General features: G+C 44.5%; 1 protein-coding gene across 6 annotated transcripts in view; it reads right to left on the bottom strand.

Moving 5' to 3' along the window:
• The window catches only part of parpbp (PARP1 binding protein), a 68,995-nt gene that overhangs the window by 10,185 nt on the left and 41,692 nt on the right, over window positions 1–17,118 (bottom strand). For all 6 annotated transcript variants that reach the window (XM_073059744.1, XM_073059743.1, XM_073059746.1 and 3 more), the window contains one exon: window positions 3,816–3,999. In XM_073059744.1, the coding sequence (XP_072915845.1) occupies window positions 3,816–3,999 (184 nt within the window). The remainder of the gene's footprint in view (window positions 1–3,815; window positions 4,000–17,118) is intronic.

Raw genomic sequence — 17,118 nt, forward strand, 5'->3', positions numbered from 1 at the left:
GGAAAAGTACCCAACAATGAGATAGCAGAGGATGCATTCAGCCCATCGTGCCTCGTGGGTTTTGAACGAGCTTTCCAATGGACCCTCCCCTTCACTCTGTATTGATTGCCTCAGCATGGATGTATGGGGTGGCGTGATAACATTAACGTTATAACAGAGACAATAATCAGCGACCGGGTTCAAGTCCCACCAGTTTGTACACCCTCCCTGTGACAGCAGGGGTTTCCTGCCACATTACAGACGTACAGGTAGGACACGTTACTGAGTGTGGACATGCTACGTTGGTGCCAGAAGCACAACGACACTTGCGGGCTGCCCCAGCACATCCTCAGACTGTGGTGGTTGGTGATGCAAATGACACATTTCACCTAATGTACCGATGTTTCAAAGTACATGTGACAAATAAAGAGAGTCTTTATCAACAAAAAGGAGCGTAGGAGACAATGACGCCGAAGGGCAACTCCTTTGTTTGCATCTTCGGAAACAGCTCTATTTCTACCTTTAATATCTCTATGTTCCCCTTTCAGGGTTCTTTAGAAGACCCTGATTTGGAGTTACACATTGACTTTGGTTCTTTGCGAGAATGGGACACGCTCTCACTACTGACCGTTATTCGATATGCCAAGGACCCGGCCTAGGAGATTAGCTCGCCTTTGGAGTTTTGGGATCTCATGGATCTGGAGGCGGGTGGACTCGAGGTCGGTGCCTCTGCAGGAAATCGGTGCGTCGTGGGAGACAGAAGATCGAAAGCAGCGAGCTGTCTGCTGGCTGTGTGCCTGGAGACCCGAGTTCTTTGGGCACAGAGCTCGGCAAAAGCGACGCAACAGACTTTTAACATCATAAATCAGCGAGTTGTTTGTTACGTCTCCCCTCTCACTGTGAAACAGGGACACCACTTTTTCCCTTATTAGGGAGAGAGCCTGTGGAATGTCAAATTGCCGGGTGAAGGAGTAGTCTCTGGGGTACTGCAGGTCTGTGACTTCATTGATACTTTCTGCATGCTTGAGTGCTCGGTGGGGGGGGGGGGCAATGCTTCTTTTTTGCTGCTGAGGGAGGGGGGCTCGTTGCTTTGCTGCTGCTTATGTGTGGGAGGGGGGAGCTGGGGTGGTTTGGACTTCTAACATTTAACTGTTGTTCATTCTTTGGGGCACTTCTCTGTTTTCGTGGATGGTTACCAAGAAAAAGAATTTCAGAAGGTATATTGTATTCATTTCTCTGACATTAAATGTACCCTCGAAACCTTTGAAAACTAGAAATGTTGTACATTAATTCATTTCTATTAGCCAGAGAACAACATCCAAATAAAACATCAGTTATGATCAGGAAACACAACGACCGGGGGTTCCCAACTCTTTTATAACATTAACCCAGGGGCCCATGAAGTACAGGCTGGGAACCCCTGGAGCACACTGCCTGGAACTACATCCTATCTTTTACAGGGTTAAACTAACCCAGTGTAGGAAATGGTAACCATTACCACACAACCTTCTGCATTATACACCTCCTCGACGATTATCATCGAACTCAGGAGAGGAATGGGCTCTCCGGCCCACCATGTCTGTGCCAAACACAACCAAATTAAATAAATCCTTCTGCCTGCTTGTTCGTCATGTGCCATGTTGTAGGATGTGAGAGGTCGTGGTATTTCCATGACCACGATTGTTCTTGACGTTTGGTGTGCCATTGCCTTCTGGACAGTGTCTTTACAAGACAGGTGACCCCAGCCATTATCAAAACTCTGCAGAAAAAATTGCAAATTGTGCGAACAACAAAAGCAAGTGACTGAAGTGAGTCTGCAGCCATGAAGCCAGTCAGCACTGCGGCTGGGCCACGAGCCTGTTAGTTACAGGCCCCATGGAGCAGAGAGCTGAACACCATCCCTTCCCTCACCTCCAGCCCTGCAACCCTGACCTGCAATCTGCCTGGCCCAGCACTTATATCAGTCAAACCTCAGGTCGTTCCTCACTCCGGGACCCGGGCCTTGCAGCTTCGATACGCTCTTGGCCCGGGTTCCGCTGCCTCAGTTCAGCCCACACCCAACCTTTGCGATTCGGCCCAGAGCTTAAATCGATCAAACCTCGGGTCTTTCCTCACTCTCGGATCTGGGCCCTGCCACTTCAATACTTTCTCGGGCCTCACCACGGTTTTATACAACCGCAACATAACTTCCTCACTCTCATGCTGAAGGGTATGAGCTACAATGAGAGATTGGACAAGCTGAGAGCAGATCTGAAAGACAGAGGCATAGACAGAGTGGGCAGGCAGTATCTTTTCGCAGGGTTAAAATGGCTAATACCAGAGGATGTGCATTCAGGTGAGAAGGGTAATTTCAAAGGACGTGGGTGAGGCAATGTTTGAGATTTTTTTAAAGTGCTAATGCCTGGAATTCACAGGCAGGGAGGATAGATGTGGTTAAGAGTTGGACATGTGAGGAAAATGCAAGGATATAGACATTGTGTAGACAGGAACGATTAGGTTGGTTGAGCACTTGGTTACTGATTTTGTTAGGTCAGCAAGGTATTGTGGGCCAAAGGGCATGTTCGTGTTTAATGCCCTGACTGACGGCAAGCTGCCTTCTCCACTTGTGTGGCTCTGAACTTGGACCCCTAGATGCCTCTATACATCAAGGCTCTTGATGGTCCTGCCATTAACTTTCACCTTACACTGGTCTTCCCAAGATGCAACACCTGTCAATTGCCCAGTGAAAATTCCATCTGTCTTTTCTCTGTGCATATCTGCAGCTGATCTAAACCTTCTTCACTATCCACAACTCCACCAACACAGATGCTGTGACTCCACAACCCATTCACTGTTAACTCTCCATTTACTGCTGCTTACAACAATAATACCACCGATATTTTAAACACTGTAGAGAACTGTGCAGAGAATGCTGGAGAAACTCAGCAGGCCAGGCGGCACTGATGGAAATGAATAAACAGTCGACATTTCAGGCTGAGGCTCTTCATTCAGGACTGGAAAGAAAAGGGACAGAAGGCAGAATAAGAAGGTGAGGGGAGGGGAAGGAGTACACGCTGACAGGTGACAGGCAAGATCAGTCGAGGGCAAAGGTGGTGGGGGGGGGTGGGTGACAGATGGAAGAGGTAAGCAACAGGAGAAGGAGGTATCCAATAGGAGAGGAGAATGGACCATGGGAGAAAGAGAAGTAGCAGGGGAATAGGGAGGAAGAGTCTTTATTATTAAAATTAATCTGACTGAACTCATTTTATCTGCCTTTTTTTATTATTACTTCCCAGAATTAAGAAAACTGTGGTGAACTACATATACCTGTCTGGACACGCCCCCCCCCCCCCCCCACTGCTCCTGTGGCTCCTCCCACTGACCCCGGTATAAAGGCGATTGGAGGCACTGCTCCTCCCTCAGTCTCCAGGATGTTGTGTGGTGGTCGCTTGCTGCTGATGGTGCTTTCTTCCAGCCAATAAAAGCCTACCTTAACTCACGTCTCCGAGAGTTATTGATGGTGCATCAAAAACAAAACAGAGTCTACTTAACAAAATAAAGCACAGAATTAAAATGAGTTACAAAACTAATTTAAACTTGCTACACACACTCAGGAAGGCTTCCTGTGGAGCAAAAAGTTGGAAATGCGAGTTATACCAATATAGAATAAGCACTTCTTCTAAATGACTCAGAATCTCACCAACTCTGTAGGAGTTGATTTATGCAAATCCATCAAGAACACAGCAAGATATTTAGGTATAACCTGGGGATTAACTCATTTCCAGTGAGGGTTAAAGAAAAGAAGGAAATGTAATTTAAACCCAAGCAGTAAGAGATTAGAACTGAAAGGCACTCACTTGTGCAGGGCTGATGTTTGTCGTTCTTCCCCCTGCAGTGTCGTCCAGTCTGTTGACGGCGTTGGTAATCCTCATTGTTAGTTCCTGTCGCACCTCCTCACCGGCAAGATAGAGTGAACTCTCACTGCTTTGTCCCCTCAACAGGCGTCTTGTGATTGTGGATAGTATCTGACCCCCTGCAAAGCTGAAAACAGATAGTCACACATCAGGAGGGTAGAGAAATTTGGTATGTCACTGTGGACCCTCACCAAAATTTACTTAATGTGCCAAAGAACATATATTAATGGTATATTGTATATAAACTGGCTGCATCACAGCCAAGTATGGAAACACCAATGCCCTTGAAAAAAGTAGTGGATATGTCCCAGTCCATCACAGGTAAAGCTCTCTCCACCATTGTGCACATCTACATGGAGTGTTGTGGCAGGAAAGCAGCATCCATCATCGGGGACCCGCACCACCCAGGCCATGCTCTCTTCTCTCTGCTGTCATCAGGAAGGTGGTACAGGAGCCTTAGGACCCACATCAACAGGTTCAGAAACAGTTATTACCCCTCAGCCATCATGCTCATGAACCAAAAGGGATAACTTCACTTGCCCCATCAGTGAAATGTTCCCACAACCTATTGACCTATGAATCTCATTTCCTTGAGGGCATACTCAATAAACCTGTATATATAGACACAATGCACACACACGGTGATAATAAATTAACGTTGAACTTTGAAAGCATCCTACCTAGTTGCTTCACAGCTCAATATGGGAAATACCCTGCACGTAACTACAAGAAACTGCAGAGAGTCATGGACACAGCTCAGAACATCACGGAAAGCAGCCTCCCCTCCATGGACTCTGTCTACAGTTCTCACTGCCTTGGTTAAGTAACCAGCTTAATCAAAGACTCCACCCACCCTGGACATTCTCTCTTTTATCCTAATCCATTGGGCAGAAGATACAAAAGCCTGAAAGCATCAGGCTCAAGGACTGTTATAAGACCGATGAATAGTTCTCTAGTACAATAAGACAGATTCTTGACCTCAGAATCTACCCTGTTATGACTTATGTATTGCCCGTTACACCACTGGCATTTAGGGTAGCGATGAAGGTTCTCCATCTCTGTCTGTCCTTGGCCATCTTCTCTATTGTACCCCAGGTGTGGTTCAGGGTCCTCATTTTGTACATTCCATAAACCAGTTTTGGCCTTTGTTTTGCCAGTGTTCAGGGCTTCCTTCATTATGTCAGCAGCTTCATCTCAGTTTTCACTTCTGTCAGTCATGCAAGTCCCAGGTAGAGTCTCAGGAACACTGCTGTACTCTGATATAGAAGGATTCTTCATTGCTGTTTCTGTAACAATTTTGCTTTACCAGTTGGGGTTATTAGCCCTGAGAGGACCATTCTTAGTCTGGCCACTACTCATTGATCTGTTTGGCATGGGTGACGCTACCAAGAGTCAAAACACAAGGCCCCAACTCCAGCCAACATAGCTCTCTGGGTCATTGAGGCACACAAGCTTCCAAATCTAATGACAAGGTTGTGGTCCGCTTGGAGGGTCTTGTGATGACCTTGCACCTTTTTACGTGCACTACACTTTCTCTGTAGCTGTAACACTTTATTCTGCATTCTGTTATTGGTTCACCTTGATGAATTGATCTGTATGGACAATATCCAGAACAAAATTTTCATTTGTTCATCTGAGAACAATAAGCCGATTCCAATTGCACCCCTCGGTATTGTACCCGCAGTCGAACTTGAATACCCTTTTCATTGACGTGGTTGGTATTGGGTAGACCGGGAATTGTCACCGGAATTATTATTGTCGCAGGTTTCAGAATACAAGAAGAAGCTTTGTCTGCATACCGTCCAGGCAGATCACTCCAAGCACAAGTACTTCGAGGTGAAAAATGGAATGCAGAACATACTGTTACAGATTCAGAGAAAGTGTCATGCAGGTGGACAAATCTGAATGAACAAATTGGCCAAAACTTATCCGGACTCTGATCGTTAGGGATGGACACTAAACCTTGGCATTTAAAGCTGCATCTATAGTCCAACAATGAATAAAGAGAGATGATGCTGCCAATAATGTTATTTGTGAGATATTTTTATTTATTTGGAGATAACCACCCGGTAACAGGCTGTTCAGTCCAACGAGCCCACACCATCCAATAACACCAGAGTAACCAATTGATCCACTAACCCAAACATCGTTAGACTATGGGAGGAAACCGGAGCACCTGGAGGAAACCCACATGTTCACAGGAAGAACGTGCAAGCTCCTTACAGACAGCAGCAGGAATTGAACCTGGGTTGCTAGATTGTAAAAACATTATGCCAAAAAAATCCAGATACATTTAATCTCTTAAATTTATATTTTCCAGTCACCATATTGGGATTTGAACCAGTTCCTGCATCAAAGATCCAAAACTCTGATTGCATATCCGGTGAACTTACCGTAATAGCTGTTGCTATTACAACAGTAGCCTGGAAAATGTCTTTGAAACATTTGGGGCGTTAATAAAAATCAGAACCTATTACAAGGTAAATGGCCAAAATTTTGTTGAGTCAGAATTGACATTTGACTAGGCCCCTCACTGTAGGTGAATTCAAAGTGCAAAGAAAATTTACGATCAAAGTACTGTGTGTATATGTTACCATAAGACATAGGAGCAGAATTAGGCCATCTGGCCCATCGAGTCTGCTCCATCATTCCATCATGGCTGATCCCTTTTTCCCCTCCTAAAGCCCACTCCCCAGCCTTCTCTTCATAACCTTCAATGCCGTGTCCAATCAAGAGCCTATCAAGCTCTGCCTCAAATACACTCAATGATCTGGCCTCCACAGCTGCCTGTGGTAACAAATTCCACAAATTCACCAAATATATTACACTAAAATTCATTTTCTTGCAGGCACTTACAGGGGAAAAATTTAAATACAATAGAATTTAGGAAATCTACATAAACAGACAAAGACAAACAACCAATGTGCAAACAAGGACAAAATGGCTAAAAATAACCCTGAAGTCATGAGGTCTAAGGAGTTTCTGATGGTGTCTAAAGGTTGTAACATCAGTCTCTGATAGTGTCTGTTGGTCATGGTATCAGTCTCCGATAGTTTATGTGGATCGCAGCATTGGTCTCTGTTAGAGTCTGTATATCGTAACATCAGTCTCTGATAGTGAGACTGTAGGTCATAGCATCATTCTCTGATAGTGAGACTGTAGATCGTAACATCAGTCTCTGATAGTGAGACTGTAGATCATAGCATCACTCTCTGATAGTGAGACTGTAGATCATAGCATCATTCTCTGATAGTGAGACTGTAGATCGTAGCATAAGTCTCTGATAGTAAGACTGTAGATCGTAACATCGTTCTCTGATAGTGAGACTGTAGATCGTAACATCAGTCTCTGATAGTGAGACTGTAGGTCGTAGCATCATTCTCTGATAGTGAGACTGTAGATCGTAACATCAGTCTCTGATAGTGAGACTGTAGATCATAGCATCATTCTCTGATAGTGAGACTGTAGATCGTAACATCAGTCTCTGATAGTGAGACTGTAGATCATAGCATCATTCTCTGATAGTGAGACTGTAGGTCATAACATCAGTCTCTGATGGTGAGACTGTAGGTCGTAACATCAGTCTCTGAAAGTGAGACTGTAGGTCGTAGCATCATTCTCTGATAGTGAGACTGTAGATCATAGCATCATTCTCTGATAGTGAGACTGTAGATCATAACATCAGTCTCTGATAGTGAGACTGTAGGTCGTAACATCAGTCTCTGATAGTGAGACTGTAGATCATAGCATCATTCTCTGATAGTGAGACTGTAGATCGTAGCATCAGTCTCTGAAAGTGAGACTGTAGGTCGTAGCATCATTCTCTGATAGTGAGACTGTAGATCGTAGCATTATTCTCTGATAGTGAGACTGTAGATCGTAACATCAGTCTCTGATAGTGAGACTGTAGGTCATAGCATCATTCTCTGATAGTGAGACTGTAGATCGTAACATCAGTCTCTGATAGTGAGACTGTAGATCATAGCATCACTCTCTGATAGTGAGACTGTAGATCATAGCATCATTCTCTGATAGTGAGACTGTAGATCGTAGCATAAGTCTCTGATAGTAAGACTGTAGATCGTAACATCGTTCTCTGATAGTGAGACTGTAGATCGTAACATCGTTCTCTGATAGTGAGACTGTAGATCGTAACATCAGTCTCTGATAGTGAGACTGTAGGTCGTAGCATCATTCTCTGATAGTGAGACTGTAGATCGTAACATCAGTCTCTGATAGTGAGACTGTAGATCATAGCATCATTCTCTGATAGTGAGACTGTAGATCGTAACATCAGTCTCTGATAGTGAGACTGTAGATCATAGCATCATTCTCTGATAGTGAGACTGTAGGTCATAACATCAGTCTCTGATGGTGAGACTGTAGGTCGTAACATCAGTCTCTGAAAGTGAGACTGTAGGTCGTAGCATCATTCTCTGATAGTGAGACTGTAGATCATAGCATCATTCTCTGATAGTGAGACTGTAGATCATAACATCAGTCTCTGATAGTGAGACTGTAGGTCGTAACATCAGTCTCTGATAGTGAGACTGTAGATCATAGCATCATTCTCTGATAGTGAGACTGTAGATCGTAGCATCAGTCTCTGAAAGTGAGACTGTAGGTCGTAGCATCATTCTCTGATAGTGAGACTGTAGATCGTAGCATTATTCTCTGATAGTGAGACTGTAGATCGTAACATCAGTCTCTGATAGTGAGACTGTAGATCATAGCATCATTCTCTGATAGTGAGACTGTAGGTCGTAGCATCAGTCTCTGATAGTGAGACTGTAGATCATAGCATCATTCTCTGACAGTGAGACTGTAGGTCGTAGCATCATTCTCTGATAGCGTCTGTAGGTCGTAGTGTCAGTCTCTGGTATTGAGTCTATAGAGTAGTGGTGTGTAGATGAATCCAGATTTGTTCATGCACCTGTAGAGTAATAACTGTTCCAGAACCTGGTGGTGTGAAATCTAAGGCTCCTATACCCCTGCCCGATGGAAGTAATGGGAAGAGAGAATACCCTGAATTGTTAGCTGAAAAAAAGATTAGCTTTTTTTGTCACATGTAGATCAAAACATACAGTGAAATACGTTAGAGGATTGGCTGGGGGGGGTGGGGGTGTGGGGGCAGATACAAGTGTCACCATACTTCCAGTACCAACATAGCGTGCCCACAATTCACTTACGCTAACCTGTACGTCTCTGGAACGTGGGAGGGGACCTGAGGACCGGGAGGAAACCCAGGCGGTTATAGAGAGAACATACAAGCTACTCTCTGACAGTAGCGGGAATTGAACGCCAATCACTGTCACTGGGACTGTCAAGTGTTATCCCACCAATACACTCTGTGCCACCCGAACCATTTGGGTGAGGTCTTTGATGATGGATGCGGTTTCATTGTGACAGCACTCCATGTAAATATATTCAATGGGGATTTGGAAGGTTAAGATGCATGGGGTCCATGGAGACTTGGTAACTTGGCTTTCCAAATGGCTTCTCCATAGAATTGATAGAATTCAACGGTAGTGGTGGGAAGGTGTTATTCCGACGAGAGGTCCATGACTAGTGGTGTTCAACAGGGATCAATGCTGAGATCTCTGTTGTTTGTGATATACAACAATCATTTGGATGGAAGTGTAGATGGGTGGGCTGGTAAGTTTGTAGATGACACACAGATTACTGGAGTTGTGTACAGAGTAGATGGCTACCGAAGGATGTAGCTGGATATCGATCAGGTAGTGAAATGGCAGGTGGAGTTTAAGCCAAGCAAGTGTGAGGTGTTGCACTTTGGGAGGTTCAGTTTAAAGGGAGAGTATCGAGTTAATAAGGACCCTAGATACTGATATTGAGGAAAGTTCAGCTTAAATCCATAGCTCACTGAATAGGAGTTAGAAGAAATGGCACCAGAGGTCTTTGCAGATCCAGGTGACTTCTTTCAGTTCGTCTGTGAAACAGCTTCCTCTTCTCTCATGTCTGTCTCTTCTTTTCAAGGTGGCGGGGGCCCTGTTGGTGTCCGTGATCTACAGCTACAGCTCAAACTACGGTTCTCCACAAGCATTTGCTCTCGGACTCACCGTGCAGCCTGGCATTTTGATATCTCTAGGGGTGGCTTGGAAGATGTGTGCCTTCGGGGTGCAGCCCCATGGACAACCCAATTCCTCACCAATGTCACCGAGGGTTCAAACATCTAATGGTCTCTTGCTCTTGTTTGTTTCAAGAGTGATACTGTCTCTCCAACACCAGTGAGAGAGAACCTGTGAGATGTCTAAGTGCTAGGATGGACAATAGTTTTTTGATTGACCGTAGATCATGGTCTCTTTGGGGGCTCTGCCATTGCGTGGTTGGTGGGGGTGGGGTGGAGTCAGTGTTTTTGCAGGAGCAAGTGGGGGGAGGGTTGATGCTTTTGTTGCTGCTTGTGTGGGGGAGGAGGAGGGGCTTTGACGTTTCTGTCATTCACTCTTTGGAGTTTTTTCCTGTTTTGTGGATGTCTGTGAAGAGTAAGAATTTCAGGTTGTATACCGTATACATTTTCTGATATTAAATTGGACCATTTGATAGTGTAGTTAAGAAGGTGCATGCCATGTTTGCATTTGTAGGTTGGAGCAATGAGCACAAGAGTCAGGTTACAGGTTACATCGTACATAATTCTGTTCCCCTCATTACAGGAAGGATGTAGTGCTGTTGGAGTGGGGTGGAAGAGGTTTACCAGGATGTTGCCTGGATTTGAGAATATGAGCTATAACAAGAGGCTAGACAAACTTGGATTATTTTCTCTGGAACATTATAGGCAGTTGGATTAGGATATAAAATTACTATTGTTCTTGTAGCCTAACTTTCCTATGCTTAGTGATAATTTTTATGTAATCACCTATATTTGTGTACCTGCTTACTAAATTTTCCAGTAATTGTAGTACAGCTGAATCTATTTTTTTCAGAAACTTCTCAGGTTTCCTGCGGCAGGTGCCTCACCACTTGGTGACATCTCAGATCAGGGATTCCCAACCATTTTATGCCATGGAGCCTTACCATTACTTGAAGGCTCCATGGACTGTAGGTTGGGAACCCCAGATCTACAGCACAGAAACAGGCCATTTGGCCCATTGAGTCATTGCCAAACTATTATTCTGACTAGTCCCATTAACCTGCACAGGGACCACAGCCCTCCATTCCCCTCCCATCCATATACCGATTCAAGTTCCTCTTCAATGTTGAAATCAAACCCACATCCACTACTTGTGGAGGAAATTCATTCCACACACTCACCACCCTCCAAGTCAGTGGTTCCCAATCTTTTTTTAAATGCATGGACCCTTACCATTAACCAAAGGGTCTGTGGCCCACAGGCTGGGAATCCCTTGTGCAGGAAGGCACAGAGTCGAATGTACTTCCTAAGAAGGTTGGCGTCATTCAATGTCTGTAGTGAGATGCTGAAGATGTTCTATAGGTCAGTTGTGGAGAGCGCCCTCTTCTTTGTGGTGGTGTGTTGGGGAGGAAGCATTAAGAAGAGGGACGCCTCACGTCTTAATAAGCTGGTAAGGAAGGCGGGCTCTGTCGTGGGCAAAGTACTGGAGAGTTTAACATCGGTAGCTGAGCGAAGGGCGCTGAGTAGGCTACGGTCAATTATGGATAACTCTGAACATCCTCTACATAGCACCATCCTGAGACAGAGAAGCAGTTTCAGCGACAGGTTACTATCGATGCAATGCTCCTCAGACAGGATGAAGAGGTCAATACTCCCCAATGCCATTAGGCTTTACAATTCTACCGCCAGGACTTAAGAACTTTTTAAAGCTATTATTAATGCTTTTTGAGATAGTGATTTAGATGCATATCACATTTTTTTTTACTGAGTTAAGTATTGTATGTAATTAGTTTTGCTACAACAAGTGTATGGGACATTGGAAAAAAGTTGAATTTCCCCATGGGGATGAATAAAGTATCTATCTATCTATCTATCTATCTTGAGTGAAGAACATCCCATCGGGTTCCCCTTAAATATTCCACCTTGATTTCCACCATCATTCCATCTCACCAATGGAACATGTTTTATCTCCACTCAGAGTATGAGGTGACCACAACTTCTTTTTCCTTTTTTACATTCATTCTTTCTTCATGGAACACTCAGTAAATGGGGTGGCACGGTGATGTAGTGTTTAGCACAACACTTTATAGTACAGGCGACCCGGGTTCAATTCCCATCGCACGATAATGAAGAGGTTGGCACAACGATTTATAGTACAGGCGACCCGGGTTCAATTCCCATCGCACGATAATGAAGAGGTTGGCACAACGATTTACAGTACAGGAGACCCAGGTTCAATTCCCATCTCACAGTAGTGTAGTGGTTAGCACAACACTTTACAGTACCAGTGACCCAGGTTCAATTCCCATCGCACGGTGATGTAGTGTTTAGGACAACACTTTACAGTACCAGTGACCCGGGTTCAATTCCCATCGCACGGTAGTGTAGTGGTTGGCACAACGATTTACAGTACAGGAGACCCAGGTTCAATTCCCATCTCACAGTAGTGTAGTGGTTAGCACAACACTTTACAGTACCAGTGACCCAGGTTCAATTCCCATCGCACGGTGATGTAGTGTTTAGGACAACACTTTACAGTACCAGTGACCCGGGTTCAATTCCCATCGCACGGTAGTGTAGTGGTTGGCACAACGATTTACAGTACAGGAGACCCAGGTTCAATTCTGCCTGTAAGGAGTTTGTACGTTCTCCCCATGACAATGGGTACTCCAGTTTTCTCCCATAATCCAACTATATACCAGTTGGATTGCCGCAAAGGGCCTATTCTGCTTTGTAACTCAATAAATAAATAAATAAATAAATAAATAAGACTACGACCAGGTTTCATGTCTGATTCCTGAAGAACCTCTGGATGAAAATCACCAGATCCAGCAAGGCCAAGGGGAGTTTGTAAATTTATGAGAGGCAGAGATAAGGAGATGGATAGAATCTTTACCCCCAGGGTACAAATGTCATGCAATTAAGGTGAGGGGAGAAAGTTTAAAAGGTGACGTGTGAGGCAAGTTTTTTTAAAAATTACATTCAGACTGGTGGACAGGCTACTTGAGGGCAGCAATGGAAACAGGTACAATAGTGACATTTGAGACTTTTAGACAAACACATGAATATGCAGTGGATGAAAGGGTATGGATCACACGCAGTTTAATTTGGCATCATATCCAGTACAGACATTGTGGGCCGAAGGGCCCTTTCCTGTGCGGTACTCCTCTACGCACGATTACTATTTAACACTCAATAAAGAAAGTAACTTTGAGCTTCATTAAAGCAGAGCAGTTTTACAAAGGGGAAGCCCAAAAATGTCAAGGAGAAACAGAAGGTTCTAGGGGTCCACACAGGTTGGTTAAGAAGGTTGGTTAAGTTGGTCTACAGTAATCAGGGGATTGAGTTCAAGAGCGTGGGGTTATGGTGCTGCTCTACAAAACCCTGGTTTGACCACACTTGGAATATTGTGTTCAGTTCTGGTCACCTCATTATAAGGAGGACATGGAAACTTTAGATAAGGTACAGAGGAGATATACCAGGATACTGCCTGGATTAGACAGCATGATTTATAAGGATAGTTCAAAGTACATAAATCCCACCTTATACAACTTGGAGATTAATTTTCTTGTTGGCAAAAAATAATAAGTCAAGTGAGCTATAGCTTTTCTCTTTGGAGTGAAAGACGACGAGAGGGGACTTGATAGAGATGTACAAGATAAGGTCAGCCAGAACTTTTCCCCCAGTTGGAAATGACTAATACAACACAACTTTAAGGCATTTTGAGAGTATAGGAGTAGGCTTTTTTATTGAATATATAGATAGAAAGTGGTAGGTGTGTGAAAAATGCTGCCAGAGGTGTTGGTACAGGCAGATACATTATGGACATTTCAGAGATTCTCAGATTGGCACATGGATGATAGATGGAGGACTATGTGGGAGGGAAAGGTTAGCTTGATTCTAGAGTAGGTTAAAAGGTTGTCACAACATCATGGGCCGAAGAACCTGCACTGTGCTGTAGTGTTCTGGAGTATGGGTTTGGAAAGGATATTTAATAAAGTTGATATAGCTGGACACTGACCTGATAAAAGGGAATGATTTTGGACAATTTAAAATTGTGAATAATTGACAGATTATAAAATCTAAACCGAATGAAGGCCCTTTGATAACTTCTGTGGAAATCCATCAGCTTTACTGGGAATTAGTCGGAACATTGACGGATAAACTGTTCTTGCCAGTTGACAGAGTAAACTTTCATAGCAAAATAGACAGCCTGCCAAACCAGCATTAATGGCCAACACCTTTCATCATGGCTCTGGGCCTGTATTCGCTGGCGTTTAGAAGAATGGGGGGGATGATCTGATTGAAACACACAGAATATTGAAAGGCCTAGATGCAGTGAATGTGGAAAGGATGTTTCCTACAGTGGGAGTCATGACCAGAGGACACAGATACAGTGAATGTGGAAAGGATGTTTCCTACAGTGGGAGTCATGACCAGAGGACACAGATACAGTGGATGTGGAAAGGAGGTTTCCTACAGTGGGAGTCATGACCAGAGGACACAGATACAGTGGATGTGGAGAGGAGGTTTCCTATAGGGGGAGTCTAGGACCAGAGGACACAGATACAGTGGATGTGGAGAGGAGGTTTCCTATAGGGGGAGTCTAGGACCAGAGGACACAGATACAGTGGATGGGGAGAGGAGGTTTCCTATAGTGGGGGAGTCTAGGACCAGAGGACACAGATACAGTGGATGGGGAGAGGAGGTTTCCTATAGTGGGAAGTCTAGGACTAGAGGGGGACACTGAGTAGAAGGTGGTCCCTTTAGAACAGAGATGAGCAGAAATTTCTTTAGCCAGGAGGTGGTGAATCTGTGGTGAATTTATTGCCACAAACGGCTGTGGAGGTCAAGTCATTGGGTATATTTAATGCAGAAGTTGATAGGCTCTTGATTGGTAGGAATGTCAAAGGTTTTGGGATAATAAATCAGCCATGAAAAAATGGTGGAGACCTGATGGGCCAAAAGGCCTCACTCTTAATACACTGGCCTTCTTCATTCAGGGTACTGGGGACAAGACTTGGGACATTGCACATGAGGGCTGTCCAGGGAGGAGTAGCACCCCTTGTGAAGGGGCTTGTCATTTCGGGCAATCTCACTGGTGACTCCTAGTGGCTGTCACCTGACTCATACCAGGTGAGATTGGGACACGCCTGACCCAGCCTGCTCTTGTGGACTGGGCGGATGAGATCAGCATAGAGATCCAATGGGCAGGAAGGTGCAATGTTCCACAGAGACCAAAGGGCAAGACAAGGCACAGAAGAAGTCATGGTCATCCACTGCGACTCATGATCTCAGTTGTGACAACAACTTGTACCCCGGACCAGGATTTCTGAGGACGAGAGAGTGCAATGGCTTTCCACTTTAAAAACTTTCTGGCACAGGCTTCCTCAGGCAGCTCACATCTGTCTGATATTGTGGGAAAGGACAGAAAACCAATCAACAAGACTGGTGAGACCACACCTGGAGTACTGGGTATTGCTTGGTTCACCCTGCTAGGGGCAAGATCATTTGAGCTGGTAAGAATGCAGGGAATATTTATGAGAATATTGCCAGGTCTCCAGGCTGAGTTACAGGAACAGGTTGGGCCTGACAGGACTTATTCCTGGGAACGTAGGAGAGAGAAATGACTTGGGTGACACTGGTGTAGTAGTCAGCACAATAACTTCCCAGTGCCAGTGATCACCGACCAGAGTTCTATTTCTATCGCTGTCTGTAAGGAGTTTATAAGTTCTCTCCATGACTATGTGGGTTTCCTCCCACGGTCCAAAGATGTACATTTGGGGTTATGGTTAGTGAATTGTGGGAATGCTATGTTGGTAGAAGTGTGGTGACGTTGCAGGTTCCCCCAGCATGTTCCTCGCTGATTTGCTTTGAGACTAACTATACGTTTCCCTGCATGTTTGAATGCATATGTGACAGAGAAAGCTGATCTTTAAAGACATATAAAATCAAAGTTTCAAAGTCCAAAGTAAATTTATTACCGAAGTACCATATACAAGCCTGAGATACGTTTTCTTGTGGCATACTCAACAAATCAAAGAAACACAATGGAATTAATGAAAGACCCACCCACAGTCAACAGGGCAGACAACCAGTGTGCAAGAGACAACAAACTGCAAACACAAAAGGGAAAAAAATAAATAAGCAATAAATATTGAGAAGATGAGATGAATTGTCCTTGAAAGTGAGTCCATAGGTTGTGGGAATAGTTCAGTGGAGTGAAGTAAAGCTATCCTCACTGGTTCAAGAACCTGATGGTTGTTACTGAACCTGATGGTGTGGGTCCTGAGGCTCCTGTACCTCCTTCCTGATGGCAGCAGTGAGAAGAGAGCATGGCCTGTGTGGTGGGGGTTCCTGATGATGGATGCTGTTTTCCTGCAACAGGGTTTCATGTAGACATGCTCAATGGCAGGGAGGGCTTTACCTGTGATGGACAGGGCCAAATCCATTACTTTTTATAGGATTTTCCATTTAAGGGTATTGGCCTTTCCATACCTGGCTATGATGCAGCCAATCAATATACTCTCCACACATCTGGAAGTTTGTCAAAGTTTTAGATGTCATGCTGAATCTTTGCAACTCCTAAGGAAGTAGAGACACTGCTGGGCTTTCTTTGTAATTGTACTTAAGTGCTGTACCCAGGATAGACCTGCTGAAATGGGGACCATGAGGACTTTAAAGTTGCTCATCTCTCCACCTCAGGTCCCCTGATGAGGACTGGCTCATGGACCTCCTGAAGTCAATAATCAGCTCCTTCATCTTGTTGACATTAAGTGAGGCATTTTGTTGTGGCACCACTCAGCCGCATTTTCAATCTCCCTCCTCTGTGCTGATTCGTCACCCCCTCTGAAGTGTGAATCCAGACTGACCTTCTCCCCCACCCCCTGGGAAAAGGAACCAAAAACTAGAGGGCACAGGCTACAGGCTTAAAGTGAGAGGGGAAAGATTTAGGAAAGACCTGAAGGGTACTTTTATCAGAGGGTGATCAGTTTATCAAACAAGCTGCCAGCAGAAGTAGTTGAGGCAGATACAATTGCATTTAACAAGCACTCAACCATAGAACATTACAGCACAGAACAATTTTTCTGCCTAGTCCCACTGACCTGCACCTGGACCATATCCCTCCATACACCTCTCATCCATGTACCTGTCCAAGTT

The sequence above is a fragment of the Hemitrygon akajei genome, chromosome 10 (genome assembly GCF_048418815.1).
Source record: "Hemitrygon akajei chromosome 10, sHemAka1.3, whole genome shotgun sequence".
NCBI lineage: Eukaryota > Metazoa > Chordata > Chondrichthyes > Myliobatiformes > Dasyatidae > Hemitrygon > Hemitrygon akajei.